This window comes from Haliaeetus leucocephalus, unplaced genomic scaffold, assembly GCF_000737465.1.
Source record: "Haliaeetus leucocephalus isolate CR32 unplaced genomic scaffold, Haliaeetus_leucocephalus-4.0 Scaffold866, whole genome shotgun sequence".
Classification (NCBI taxonomy): Eukaryota; Metazoa; Chordata; class Aves; order Accipitriformes; family Accipitridae; genus Haliaeetus; species Haliaeetus leucocephalus.
In genome coordinates, this window is record NW_010973302.1 from 1,595,714 (window position 1) to 1,609,812 (window position 14,099).

The window sequence follows — 14,099 nt, forward strand, 5'->3', positions numbered from 1 at the left end:
ATGGGAAAAAACTCCATTTCCTAAGTCAGCTTGTAACTGATTCTGGATTTGCGGATTCTTGTAACAAAAGGGGATTTCTTTTGTCTGTTATTTATACTCTTCCTATGGCACCGCATGTCCGTGTCGGTGTGTCTGGAGCACCCTGTTTCAATGCAGCAGCGTTTCCAGCTTGTCCCCATCTCAGTGGCTCAGCCAGGGCTTGGTGGCACTGGTTGGGCATTTCTTCCTGCCCATTCTGGTTGCACTGATGTGCACGTGTGTGTTTGCAGAGGCAGTTCCTCCTAGGAGACTTTGTCCTGGATTTTAAAGTTTTATTATCTCTGAATTATGTATAATTCAGGAGCTTAGGGGCCGAGAGTTAAAAATAGACCCCGGAAAACTCACTGTCAGTAATCAGCAGAAGGCATTGAGGAAGGTTCAGGGTATGTTTCACTTGGGATGCTTTGCCTAATTATTCGAATGCTTTAATTGCATTTGCATCCTTCACCCCGCATGGGGAGTTTCATGCTGGGTTGTTCTGCCATTCTGTGTGTCTTTTGTTTCATCCCAGAGCTGGCTGCAGAGGGATGAGGTGGGACAGCTTAGCTGCTACCAAGTATTTAATGCCACCAAGTATTTAATGCCATTTTAAATGCTGTCTTCCCTCTAGCTGTGTGTCTGCTGCCTGCCAGGAGTTGACAGCAAACACCAAGGAAAGGTGGTGGGAAGATAAGGGTCTAAATGATACTTCTTTGGGTCTGAGACTGCATGTGTAGAGTCTGTAATTCATTAGAACACCCGCCATTTCGTGAGAGGGGACTTATAAACCAGCATTAATACTCAGCAAGTGGAAATCCAGGAGGTTGCATCCTTGAGGCAACGTGGGAGGGCAGACCCCTATAGAGAATAACACCAGTGTTTTTAGTGATAACTAGAGAGTGGTGTTTAGTTGTGACGATCACCGTCACAGTCATTGCTCCTCTGTGCTCCCACTCTTTCTTTGGGAAAAGAGTCTCTTCCAAGGTGCTCATCACCAAGGCACGCATGCTGCAGCTACGCGTTCAGCCTTTGCTGGCAATGTATGATTTATGTTGTGCTCCCCAAAGATGCAGTTAATCAGGAAATCCTCCAAACTGGGACATCTCCCAAGAAACAACTTCCTATGCCTCCCATTTGAGGCACATTGTGCCATGCCATGATTCATCAGGCAAGCACGTCCTACTGTCAAGGTCCCACAGAGCATCCCTCCTCCGCCGTGGGGCTTGTCGGATCAGTGGTGGCAAAGCCGGAGGAGTTTTGCTCCTTTTCCAGCTCCTGGGTGGCTGGAAACTAAGTCCTCTTTGCCAACCCTATAGTTTAATTTAGCCCTGGCTCCAATGATTGAGGTTGAAGAAAGCATCCTTGGAGGTGGCCAGGACCCATGTGTGCTGTGTTGTGGGTGAGGAGTGGTGGGAGAGCCACAACCGTGAAGTGCTGTAAGGATTTACCTGCCTTTTATCTTAGGTGAGGAGTATGTTGTAGAATCGTTGGCACTTTCTATTCTATTGAAGTTGAGCACCAATTGATTCCTTATACAGAAGCAACTATTATTATAAGCACCTTCCAGGAAAAATGAATAGCTTGCAATTTGAAGGAACAGATTTATCACTGAAATTTTAACAGAGAGGAAATCATTTCCAGGCGGCTTCCTGACATTGTTTGGTATTCTTCCATGGCTTCCAAAGCAGGTCAAGGCTTTGGTTTGTGCCTCAGCCCTCTCCTTTCAAGAGGTAAAAAATTCCCCTCATGTAAGAGAGGAGAATGGGTTGCAGGCCAGCACAGTGGGAGTTCCTGGAAGGGGAAGAGGCAACAGCAAGCAGCCTCCATGGAGATGGCTCTACTGGAAGTGCCCACAGGAGTTACGTGTGTTGACAAATGCTGGCAGGGTCTGGGTAGAGGTGATGGGGATGATGCTGGTGGGGAGGTAGCAGCACCTTTGCCACGTTTTTCATGTGCAATTGGATGGCTGGGATGGTTGTACTGAGCATTGGCACATTCAATCCCATAGGCATCAGGAGTGTGGGACTGGTGCAGTAGCAGTTAAATATACCTGCTGTCCCAGACCTCCCTACCACAGATAATCCATCCTATAGGCAGATGAAGGCCTTATCACGGTGTGTTGCAAGTCGCTGGGTTGGTTTCTGCGGATCATTTCTGGAACCACAATATATTTTTTCACTCTCCCTCCAACCTTGGTATTTCTGTTGTCACCTTTGCGCAGGCAGATGGGGCGTCTTTGGGGCTGCCGTGAACCCAGCCACACCTCACCCTTCCCACCTCCCCAGAAAATAAATCCCACCCTGAACTTTGTGTGCAATAAAACTGAGTGAAACTCGCAGTGCCTACCGCACGCCTAATAACCTGTTTGTTCAGTTCAGGCCTTCTGCAACCATTTGTTTAAGATAAGCAAGGGCGGAGATGTTTCTCGAGGGCACAAAAGGCTCTTGAGATAAAGCTCATGCGGACTGATCCTGCCTTATCGCCAGATCATTTCTTTTCCTTCTCTCATCACCCCAGCATTGTTTTTTTCCATCAGTCCAGTTGCTTTTCTCAACCTTCTGTTCACTCTCAGGGTTTCAGTGTCGCTTTTTCCCATTCAGGCATCTTCACCTGCTTGACCATCACAGGCTGGGAGCATTTCTGCTGCATGGGCAATGTCTACCGAAAAGGCTGAATGAGTGGGTATGAGCGAAGACAGTCACTTTGTGGGACAAAGTTTCACATCTGACAGTCAGGCTATGTTAACCAGACATGAAGACCATGGGGACGAAGCAATGAACCCCAACTTCTCCTAGCAGCGTAGAATTTTACAGGTCTTTGTGAAACACCCATGAATTTGGTCACCACAGGCAACAGTTGCACCTGAGAAGTGCAGAAGTGGAGGAGAAAGAGGGAGGGTGCAGGTTGGTCCCAAATAGGACCATCCCTTTTATAAGGCAGTTGTTGTCAGATGCTGAAGGAGTCCCTGGGGTTCGCTACCTAAAGGTGGTCACAGAAGGACCAGCAGCAACAAAACCCCCTGCTTCATTTCTGCTTACCTCCTTGTGATTTGCCATGTGATTTACCATCACCAGTAAAAGGCAAAGCTGGTGCCTTCCTCCAACTTCTTCAGCTGCTGCTGCTGCAGAGAAGGCGTGAGAAAAACAATAGCAAAGCTCCTGCTCGTAGCAGGGTAGCTCTAAAACCAACCATTTCCCTCCTCTGGTCCTGCCCCGCTTCCTTGTGTCCCTCCCAGGCCAGTATGCTGCAGGTTACTGGGCTGAGATGTGGGGTGGGATGGCTCAGGAGAGGGATGTTGCTGGGGAGGGACAGGTATTGGTGGGGAGAGAGGCAGAAGCTCTTGGGTTGCTGCACATTGCCAACAAGATCTTGATAGCTTTTTATTTGTTCTTTCATTAAACTTTGATGTAAATGGGTCTGGGGCAGCGGAGAGGCAGCTGCCGGCTTTCTGGATTCCCACAGGCAGGTGGACGGGGTTGAACGTTGGGCTGACACCTTCATTAGGAAGGTGAAGCACAAAAAGAGTGCACGTGGGCGTCAAACCTGCTCCTTTCTGCTGTCTGTCTGCAGCAATTTTGGTAGATGACAGATTTCCCTTGATGTATGCTAGCTGGCCATATGACAGTCACCTAAGCTTGCCAGACATCACCTTCCCTTCTCCCAGAGCTTCTTTCCCTGAAACATCTAAAAATTAATATGCACATCACAAAACAGCTGATCTCTAGGGGACTGGCCCGAAGAGCAGGCCTGTCCTGAATGCCCCTTCTTTTCCAGAGCTATTGGCCTTTCTTGTTAGAGCATGCATGTTTATGATTTAAACTTGACATACATGTACATGCATTAGGAATCCTGTGGGCTTCTCAGGTTTAGCTCCAAGCTTCCCACCACGTAAACCGCAGAGTGTTTAGCTCCAAAATGGAAAATGACCCCTATTAGCAATCCTTCCTGAGACCATGGGCTCCTTGTTCCTTGCTTTTCCCACACCCCTTGCTTCCAGAACTAACAGCACTGAAATGTTGGTTTGTTATGTTCTCCTCCAGCCACCTGAAAATAAATATCAAAATAAAACTGATGTGGGAGAGACCAAATGTGATTTTGCTGCCCACTGAGAAGTTGCAAACGTGCCTGTGAAAACCGTGAGCACCTGGGCTTAATGACATCTTCTGGCCCAAGCAGGAGCAAAACCCATCCCTCTTGTGTAGGTCTTCTTGTAGACCCATTGCAGAGCAGAGGGTGATCTTCTGCCTTGCAAGACGTTTCCCTTTGTCTCTGTTCAGGGATTTCAGCTTCATAAAGAGTGTGTCCACTGAAAAATGGAAGAGCTGCATTTCAGATCCACGTTGTCCTCAGCGAGCCAGCTCTATTGAAGGCACTTCCATTGCTGTCCTGCATGACCCATGGATGGGAGCAGCCTCCAGACAAACCCAAGAGCCATGTCATCAAGGCACTCACCATGGTCTTGGGTTTCTGGCCCCTTCCCACCCACCCAGCACCCTCTATCTTCTCCAGCCACTCCGCCCTTCTTGCAAGTTGCTAATATTTCCTTTTACATCAGCTTGCTGCACAAAAAAAGTGGACTTTTGTCCCTTCCAAATTCAGCTCTCTTAGGCACCAAAATAGACAAGAGTAGGGATTGGTGACTGTTTTTTTTCCAAAACATGGTCTCATGACTAGGACTAAGGAAGGGAACTGCTCGGCTGGAGAAGGGAGATGCTTGACTTTCCTAATGGGGACTCGAAGTTCTCCTCTGTTCCGGCACAGGCAGTGTCCAGGAGTGCTGCTTGAATTAGGAGCCTTATTCTCATGTTTTTAATCCATCTCTCACCCCAGTGTGGTCTGCTGCTGGTGGGCAGAGGTCTGAAGAAGCACAGGGATGCTCTGCAAGGAGGACATGCAGCAACACACCACCATACATATGGTTTCTAGTTGGAAAGAGCAGCAAGGCAGCTCCTGAGACTTTAATGAAGGCTTCACATTGAGAAGATTGGTGCTTTAGGTCCTTGTGTTCTGCAGAGATAGTTTCATTTTTCCAGGGTAATTGTATTTGCACATGTGTCTGCAATGCAGCTTAAATTCTTAAAAATGCCCCAAACTTTAGCCTGCTGTGGTAGTACAACATTTGGAAACAGCCTCACTGAGTATTGTACTATTTTTAGCCTGATTTCCTAAACTAGCATGGCTGATGTGATTGGGCTGTGTGCGTCTGCTTCCTCCCTTCCTTTTCTCATTCACTTTGGTACCCGTTAGCCAATTTCAAGCAAATTTTCAAAGGAACAGAGATCTTGGAGATATTAAGCTCCTCCTATGCATTCAGTGAAAATAAGTGATTGGGAAAATAAGCGATGAGGAAGACTCAAACCACAGCCCTCAGTAATGAAGAAGGTTCAGTATGATTCTAAGCTCGTACACATGAAAGATGTCTAATACTTCCAAGACTCCTTGACAATGAGGTGTTTGGCTGCAGGAGAAGCCCAAGTCTGACCTGGTTAACTAGGTGATAACCCAACCACAGCCCCAGGAGAGCAGGTTGCCAGCTTTCCCTACTCCTAAACTACCTCCTCTTAGTCAAAGATGGGCTATGTTTGAGTGCTGAGATAAGATCTAGGGAGCATGAGGAGGGCTATTCCTGGTGCTGGGTGCAGGGACATGAGCAGAGGACCACAGAACAATGTGCGTCACTGAGCAGATCCTCTCTGAATGAGCAGATCTGCAAGAAAGCTAAAGCAACTTCATGTAATGATGGCCCCTGTACCATTGCAACGAGGGATCATGTAGGATGCTCTGGTTGGTGTGGCACCTCTGGGTGTTAAGGGTGTTTTAGTGGGAGAGAAGGATAATTTGGTCACCAAGAGTGGGTACTACTCTTGAACATGCTTTCTAATGTGTGTGCTAAACCATTATCATGGTGCATCTGATTTTCTCTGGAAGAGTTAAAAGTGAAGAAGAAACTTAAAAGGGAAGCTACCTTCTCAGGAAGCACGCTTCAAGACTGCAGCCAAAGCAAGGTTCAAATGGGGACGTGCAAGCCAGCAGCAGGACTTACCCAAGGGCTTGGTGAGTTCTTCATTGCTTGAGGTCTCAAAGAGCACAGGTCTCCAAAGTAGAAGGCTCCAGCTGCCGTGGGAGCTGTAGGGTTGCCACAGTAGCAGTTTCTCCAGGCTCTTTGCAGATGGCCAGGATGGATGGTCACAGTAAACCCTGTTGGTCTTGGACTTGGGGATGTCTTCTCTGGTCTGCAAGCCTAAATTCATTACCATCCCCAGCAACCTTTCTCCTCTGTTACATCTTCCACCAGAGGAACTCAAAATATTATTGTCTCAGTAATCGCTACTAAAATTAACCATCATTTTTAAGGCTCTTCACGCAGAGAGAAAGGGCCTTTTTTTTGAAGTTGGTGTGTTATGTTGTCATGCCAATATGACAAAGCGGCTGCTCGATGAGACACATTCCCACCCAGCCCTTGCCCTTGCCCAGGCTGCTCCTTGATGGCCCCTCACGCATGGGGATTCACCAGCAGTGACTGGAGCTCCAACGCTAAGATAGATTGTGATGAAAATAAAAGAAGCGACTTCTACAGGGCTTTTATTGCCAGCTGGGGAGGTACAATACTGCATAAATAAAATTCATTACGGTTATGACAGCTCTGTGGTCCCTGGAAAATAAATAATACTTTGCACTTACATAGCGCCTTTCATCCAGGAACCTCAGAGCTCTTTGCTCACATTAACGAAGGAAGCATCACGATGTCCATAGTAGGATGGTAAATACAGCATCCCCCTTATCAGATGAACATACCAAGTCAGAGAGTCGGCACCTTCAGTGGAGAGAGGACAAGACAGCAGCTTGAGTTAAACACAGCTCTTCCACTGACATGACCAGGGCAAATTATTTAATGTCCTGGTCATCTCAGTTGTTTCCAGTAGGTGGATGCCACCCGTCCCTGCCCCAGGGGTGGCATGGGTTGACTAGCTCACAGTGGACAAGCACAGCAAGATGCTCATGACAAAGTTGTCAGCTTGCTAACGGCATGGGGGCACAGCCCCAACAGACCAGCTAGCTGTGGCTCAGTTTCCTTACTCCAGTATCCTCAAAATGCTGCTGAGCATCGTCCCCTTACAAACATTTTTACAGCGGAGTTTTAGATAAATAAATAAACCTGAAGGAAACAACCCAGTGAAAGTGGATGGTTTAGGTGCACCGGTATCAGCAGTGTTGTGTGTGAAGTGGGTGAATTCCCCATAGATGGTGTATATTGGCATCCATCCATACGTGGTGCAGTTATTTGCTCCGTGTGTTTTCTCCCATACAGAAATTGCAGATAACATCATTCCCTGCTCATTGCAATGGCCCTGAGAGGGTACAACAAGTCTGTGGGTTTCCAGACCTGCTTCGATAGGGTCTGAGGTGTTGTAAAGATGTTTGGATGGAAACTGTTTCTTTTGTCATGCTCACATGTTGGCTGTACAGCTCTGTCTCATTCTGACTCCTTCCATATTAATGCCTCCTGTATCTTGGAGCTGATCACTGTTTTTCCCTTTGTTTTACAGGGTTACCATCCGTTGCCTCATGAAGCTGAAATCGCACACACCAAAAAGCTGTTCAGAAGGCGGAGAAACGACCGGAGGTAGGTGAAACATCTTTAATGTTTTTTTTTAATCTTTTCTTCTTCATTGCACATCTTCCCCCACTGTCTCATGGAGTGTCTTTGGACAATACTGCTGTTTAGCAGCTGCCAGCGTTGGGTTAATGCATAAACCCTTATCTGAGCACTAATGTCCTGAAAATGCAGAGTCTGTCCATCCCCCTGGTTTGTCTTTTAAATCTAGGGAATGTCCTGTATTGCTCCAGGAGTATCTTAAGGACCTCCTCTTCCCCTTATACTTATTCCAGCATAGCCAGATCTCCCCACTTGTATTAGAAGAGGCAGCTGGCAAGGTATTATCTGTAAAAGCTTTGAGTCCTTGTGACTTGCTTCCTCTTTTTCTACTGAAAAGCAAAATTTGCTGACTTTCAGGGTCGCCTGCAAAGTGGCTATGGTTGAGAGGGGTGTGCAGCAAGCATCGGATGCCTGTCTGTGTGAAGGAGGGGATGTGCTAAATAGGCAGCTGAGTTCCTGTGACATTGGTGATTTAATCCATTGAGTTAATTTAATTGGGTCAATTGTATATTTAATTGTGTAAATTGCATATTTAATTATATGAGGGCATCTAGAATCCTTGATAGGAATTGTGACTATGGTTAAATGTGAAAATAAGCGGGGAATAAGGGAGTTAGTTGTACATGCAGCTTTATTTCTGCTGGCATGTTCTGCTGTGGCTGAGATGACACAACCAGGGCAATAAAGCATTTCTAAAACAGAGACTTTGCAAGGTTAATGTTATTTAACAGGAGAAAAAGTGGCCAATGTTTTCTTCCAGAGTGATCTGAAATCTGTGTCTGAGCTGTGATGCCTCACAGGGGGATTTTTGGGGGAGTCCTTTAGACACCTGTAATAGTTGTTGGAGTATGTCCTCAAATCTCCCCATCACTTCTCGACTCATGATCAGCCATGATGTAGTTAATTCTGTGCTTGGTTTGGTTTTCCCAAATCTTACTGAGGGACCAAAAAACAGCTGAACGGAGTTTGCTCAGGCATCCTAGAAACATTCTTCTGTAGGCAGGGCAGTTCGTCAGCAGCAAATGCCATTTTCTGTCCTCTTTGGGGCTCCCTCCTTTTTTCTTGTATGTAATTTAAAAGACAATTTTGTCTTGTGATTTAGGGGAAAAAAAAGGGCTTGTTTCAGCTGGGTTGCAGCCCTGTGATCGCTGAAACATAGTTAAAACCAAGCTGAAGTCTGCTTGTCTTGCAAGACAGAGCTGGGTAGGCTTTCTTGCGGTGCTGGGCTGGGCTCGCTGAGAAATGCAGTGGAGGTTGGAGCATCCTGCTCCCATCCTGGCTCACTGAGCGGGTCTTCCTCTGCCATCCGAAGAGTGCATGATGCTGCGGGAGAGGAGACCTGCAGAGCCAAGGGGTCTCCTGCCTGAAGCCCCATGCCCAAAGCTGCACTGGACCAGAGCCATGGAACTGTGTGTTGGTTCTTCCCTCCCAAGCGAAAAACCAGCCGGTCCAAGGGATCACGCCAGACGTGTATTTCTATTTCTTTTTCCTTCTGGTCCCTTCAGATAAACCATCAGCAGACAGAAGCATTCAGCCCCACAGGGCATCTCTGTCTCCCACACAGATGGCAAGGAGAGATAGCAAAAGAAACTGCCTTGGGCTGGAGTTGGAAGATTGCGGGGTGAGATACAGCCCAGACCACGTAGCACTGGGATAATATCCCAGGAGGAGAGATGGAAGCCTTAAAACCCAGTTGATATTGCATCATGCGGGAGGAGACATGGGACCGTTTCAGCCCTAGGTGGTCATGAATGAAATAAAATGGAAAGAGCAGAGGGGATGCAGTCCTGCCCGAGTCCTGCATGGACAGCCATGGTGGTGTCCAAGCTTAGACAGAAAAACATACTTATTTTAATTGCAAAAAAGCTAAGAAGCCCAGGTTGAGGGAGTGGAGTGAAACAACAGTCTCTTAAATAATTATTTAAGCTGAAAAGGCATGGTCCAGTCGCCTAGACTTCAGCTGGGGACCTCAGCAGCCCCCCTCTCCCTGTGCCACATGGTTTGATGCTGGGGGTTTTCAGGGTCCCCTTGCCTCTGCGGTGTGTTTGGGACTAGGAGGGGAGTTTTAGTCCTTCTAGTGCCACTTGAGATGTCCCCAGACAGCACTCGCTCCTTAAAATTGATTTCTAGCAGTAAGTGAGGTCTCAGAATGGTTATTTTATGAGAAAAACGTGGTAGAAATAGGGGAAAAAAAAGTAGAAATAGGGGGAAAAAAGGGAATAGGAAAAAAAACCCAGACTGTACTGGAGCACAAACAGGTTACAAAGCTGTTCACACTTTATTGCAGTGCTATTATCTTAATGTCCCAGGCATCATTCTGGGGGAGAAAGGCTTTATTTCAGAGCTGGTGGAGCCACACAGGTGGTATAAACATCCCTCAGGATGAGATTTTATGGCCAGAAAAACAGTTGGGAGTTACAGGGTTTTTGTTTTAAACCTCATCTGGATACGGAGAGACTCAAAATTGCAAGACCGTGGATGGGGCATGGGAGGCAGTGAGGCTTGGGAGAGGCTGAGCAGGGCCATTTGGTGGTGTGTGGGTTGGGAGGGAGGTTAGGAAGCAGCTCTGGATGCCTGGAGCCAAGGGAAGAAGAGCTCATTTCTTAGAAAGCGGTTGGTAGCAGCCAAGGATGGGAGCAGGGCTGACATGCAATGGATTTGCAAGAAGAAAAGAGATTGTCCTGCTCTGTTGGTTAGAAGCAGGTGTGGCCCCAAAGCCTTGGCACAGTTGGGTCTGGTTTTTATCAGGCAGCTTTTCCCCTTCTCCTGAAGGTGGTGAGCAATTGGCACTAAGCAGCACCCCACGAGCAATGCCTGTCCACGGTGCACCGGCTCTCCGTGCCCAGGACCCGTCTCATCCAAGAAAGGGGACACATCCCAGGTGACCATGGTAGGCATCCTCCTGCCAAGTGCAGGAGTCACCGCTCGCAAGTGGACCTCCAGCTTGGGTTGAGGAGTCAACCCCCAGGCTGACCTCTGCACGATGCACAGGTCCAGCTGGCCTTGCCTGGTTGTAGCTGACCTTCAGGTTGGCTGGTACTTTATATAACAAAGCTATTATAAAAGAGCTGATAAAACACATCGGTGCCCAGAAATCTGCCTATTTTTTCCCAGCTGGTCTTATAAATGATACTGGCTCCCCCGCAGAGCGTGTGCAGGCTCCTCTCCCCTCCCTGATGGTGACATTCAGAAGAGGCCACATCTTGGGACAGCAAAGCACCTTTTGTTTCTCATGCAAAACGACGCTGACGTCCGGCTGTGCTGTAAATAGCACCCATCCCCGCTTCCTTCCCGTCACCTTTCCTCGGGAAATGCTGTCACCGCGTTGCGGAGGAGTGCGGCTCACCTACCCTGAGGTCTCTGCCATGCACCTTTCACTCCCTTGGGGAGAAACAACCCTATGGGCGTGCAACCATAGCTCTCTCCTTGCATATATGATATGTATTTACATTCCACAAGTCATTTTTCCATGGGATGCGTGCTTCATTTGTTACATAAGATAGATATTGGAAGAGCAAATTAGAGGTGTCATTAAAACAGGCTTCGACATTCCCAGTTAAGGACCACTGTGGGTCTGTTGGGCGCATTTTTGGTAACAGCGATCAACATCAGAGCCGCATCTGGTGGAGGGTTTGGTTGCACAAGGTGTTGTAAAAGCCTACAGGAGGTGGTGAGGTCCTTGCTGCAAAGAGCTTATTATCAGAGCAGGAGACCAGGGAGAGGTATCGCCCTCCCCACCTCACCCTGCAGAAATCCTGCACCCGGTGTTTTCTCTGTCAGTTTAGAGATATGAGGTGTAACTGCCACCTCCTGATGAGGGTGATAGAGGGCATCACTGCTTGATGGGATCATTGAAGGAGAGGAGCAGAGGCAAGTTTTTTCATAGATGTCCATGTGAGCAAGTGTTACACACCAATGAGGGTTTTATTGTCCCAAACGCTAATCCGCTGTTTGCTGCCACACAAGACCCACTCTACCTAGATATCACCAAAGGCAACTTGTTTTGACGTCCCATAGGCAACCACCTCTGGAGAAGGAGGGACTTTCCCTGGGTGGTGGCAAGACCTCTGCTGCCCTTCTCTACTGCAAGCAGTCGAGAGAAAAAAATACTCTGGGATATGGGGCACAACAGACCCATTTCTCAAGTCCTCTCCTCTGACTTTCCCAACCCAATGCCTCTCTACTAGTGGAGCACAAGCTGTGCTGTGATGTGGTCTCCTTGGTCAGGTGGGCTCTGAGTTTCGCCCCTTGTTTTTCAAAAAGTTCCTGAAAAAGCCATTTCTTAAGTTTCCATCGAAGCATTGCAAGTCAGCTTCGTGCTGCACAGGGTTTCTCCAGTTCCCATGGCATCCTGGTATGATGTGTTTTGGGATGGAGGGTCTGGCCGGCACAACCCCATGGCCCAGAAATGCACGCACAGAGGCTTGCACCTGCCTTGTAGGAGTGATAAGAAATGTTGCCCAGCTTAGACAGGATTTACAAGGAATATATGGAGTTGCAGTGGGTTAAGACAGGTGAGTTTGTACCTACTTCTTGGTCTTCTGGTTAACAGACTACTGAAATTGTTCTGCATCACCTAAGGAAGTGGACAGTTTTGCTGAGGACCAGAAAAAGGTTGCTGGGAAAATCTTAAAAAGGTTGCGCCATCGTAATCACATTGGTTCGATCGCTTCTTTTTGGATTCAAAAGTCAAATCAGGTTGAATACCTTACCAAAAGGAAATCCTCATGTGTGTAGGTGCTGGCTGATATCTCACAGGGCTTTTAGTGGTCAGTCTATGGACAAAGACAGGAGAGGAGGACAGAGGGAAGTGCAGCCCCATGTCTTGTGGAGGATGGAGTAAAAGCCGAAGAGTTAATCAATTCCCTCTTTCCAAAAGGCATCTGAATTCCTCTTTTCAATAGAAAAGGTGTGGATCCCTTGTGCTTCCTCCATGCACAGCTGGTGTGTCTCCAGGATTTGGGAGGACCAGAGCCAGAAGGAGTTGCTCTGCATGTCCCGGTCAGGGCTGTTGGGGACCACGGCCAGCCTCGGGTGAAGGACCATCACCCTTAGCTGTGGCTGAGCTTCGTGTCATCTCCTCCTTCTCCTGTTGGATGGGGGTTTAAAAGGGGTGTTTCTGCACTTGGGAAATCCATCCTTCATAAAGCCTTTGCGTGGGGATAAGGAGCTGGAGCAGAACACTGTGTAGGTCCTCCTGGTTCATACACGGAGAGAAGGGATGGGAGCAAAGAGGCTTGTGTGCTTTCCCCATGTCCCTTCAGCGTGCCCCAAATACTTACGGCTTTTGACAACAGGATTACAGAAATGTCCCCGAGTTTTCTCATGCATTGTCCCAATTTGCTTCCTACCGTTAACTTGGCTTTACACTTAAATGATCAGGAAAAAACAGTCTGGATTTTGTGTGTGTGTGTGTGTGTGTGTGTGTTGTTGTTTTCTGGTTTTAATTAGATTCAGAGCTGGGGGAGGCAGAAATATCCTTCTTCCCCGGAGAGCCCCGGGTGGCTGTCAGGGACAGTTTCCTCTTCCTGAAGCAGGAGGGTTGTGTAAGCACCGCTGACCCCTCCTGCTCACGCCCACGCCAAAAACCGGGTTAGCTGGGGTGAGTGCGCGGGGGCGGGCACCCCTGTCCTGACTCCCCGATCAGAGTCCATGTTGCTGAGGGACCTCCCGGGGCTCATCCCAACCCATCCACGTGGCCCCGGCCAGGGTCTCGCACGGAGGCGAGCGTGGTCCTGCATAGGGACGGCCCGAAGGACGGTCACGGCGGGCTCGGGGCCAGGCAGGGAATGTCCCAGATCCGCCGGTGGCTCCGTCGAGGAGCGTAGGCAAGCTGTGATACATTTCTTTTCCCATTATATTTGATTTTACAGACCCTCAGGGACACTCAACCACCTACAGTGATTAGTTTGACTGATTAAGCTGCTTTTCCTCTTGTGGCAAACTTCTTTTGTGAAGGGTTTTCAATAGCCACGCTGCTTGGGACATTGTTCCTGTACAATTTCCTTTCAAAACACCATAAAGGGCACTCTACCACTTTACCCTGTCATAAAACATCACAGGAATCAGCTTTGCCCAGCTTGCTCCTTCAAGGGCAAGATCTCCTCATTGAGGGAGAAGGTATGGGGTCGGGTGGGAGTTGCAGGACTGCATGATGGAGCCATTAGCAGGGGGGATTTGAGATGAGATGAGACATAAAGCAAAAGTTTTCTGCTGGTTGTTTTTTTGCTGTCTGTTAATGTGAGGATCCAGGGTCACCCAGGGAAGTGAAGGATAAAATAAACTTGAAAGCCCAGAGAAGGAAATGCTGCTTCGCACATATCGGCTGGTTCAGCCTTGCCCGGCAGAGGCTGGGAGCGGATGCAGATGCTCTCGAGGTACCCGGGGGTAAATGGCGCAGGGGGAGAAGGGCTATTTCTGCTGA

At 48.2% G+C, this 14,099-nt stretch overlaps 1 protein-coding gene across 3 annotated transcripts in view; it reads left to right on the forward strand.

Annotated features, from left to right (window-relative positions):
- CTIF (CBP80/20-dependent translation initiation factor) overlaps window positions 1–14,099 on the forward strand; it is a 110,622-nt gene that overhangs the window by 42,647 nt on the left and 53,876 nt on the right. For all 3 annotated transcript variants that reach the window (XM_010582998.1, XM_010582999.1, XM_010583000.1), the window contains one exon: window positions 7,566–7,642. In XM_010582998.1, the coding sequence (XP_010581300.1) occupies window positions 7,566–7,642 (77 nt within the window). The remainder of the gene's footprint in view (window positions 1–7,565; window positions 7,643–14,099) is intronic.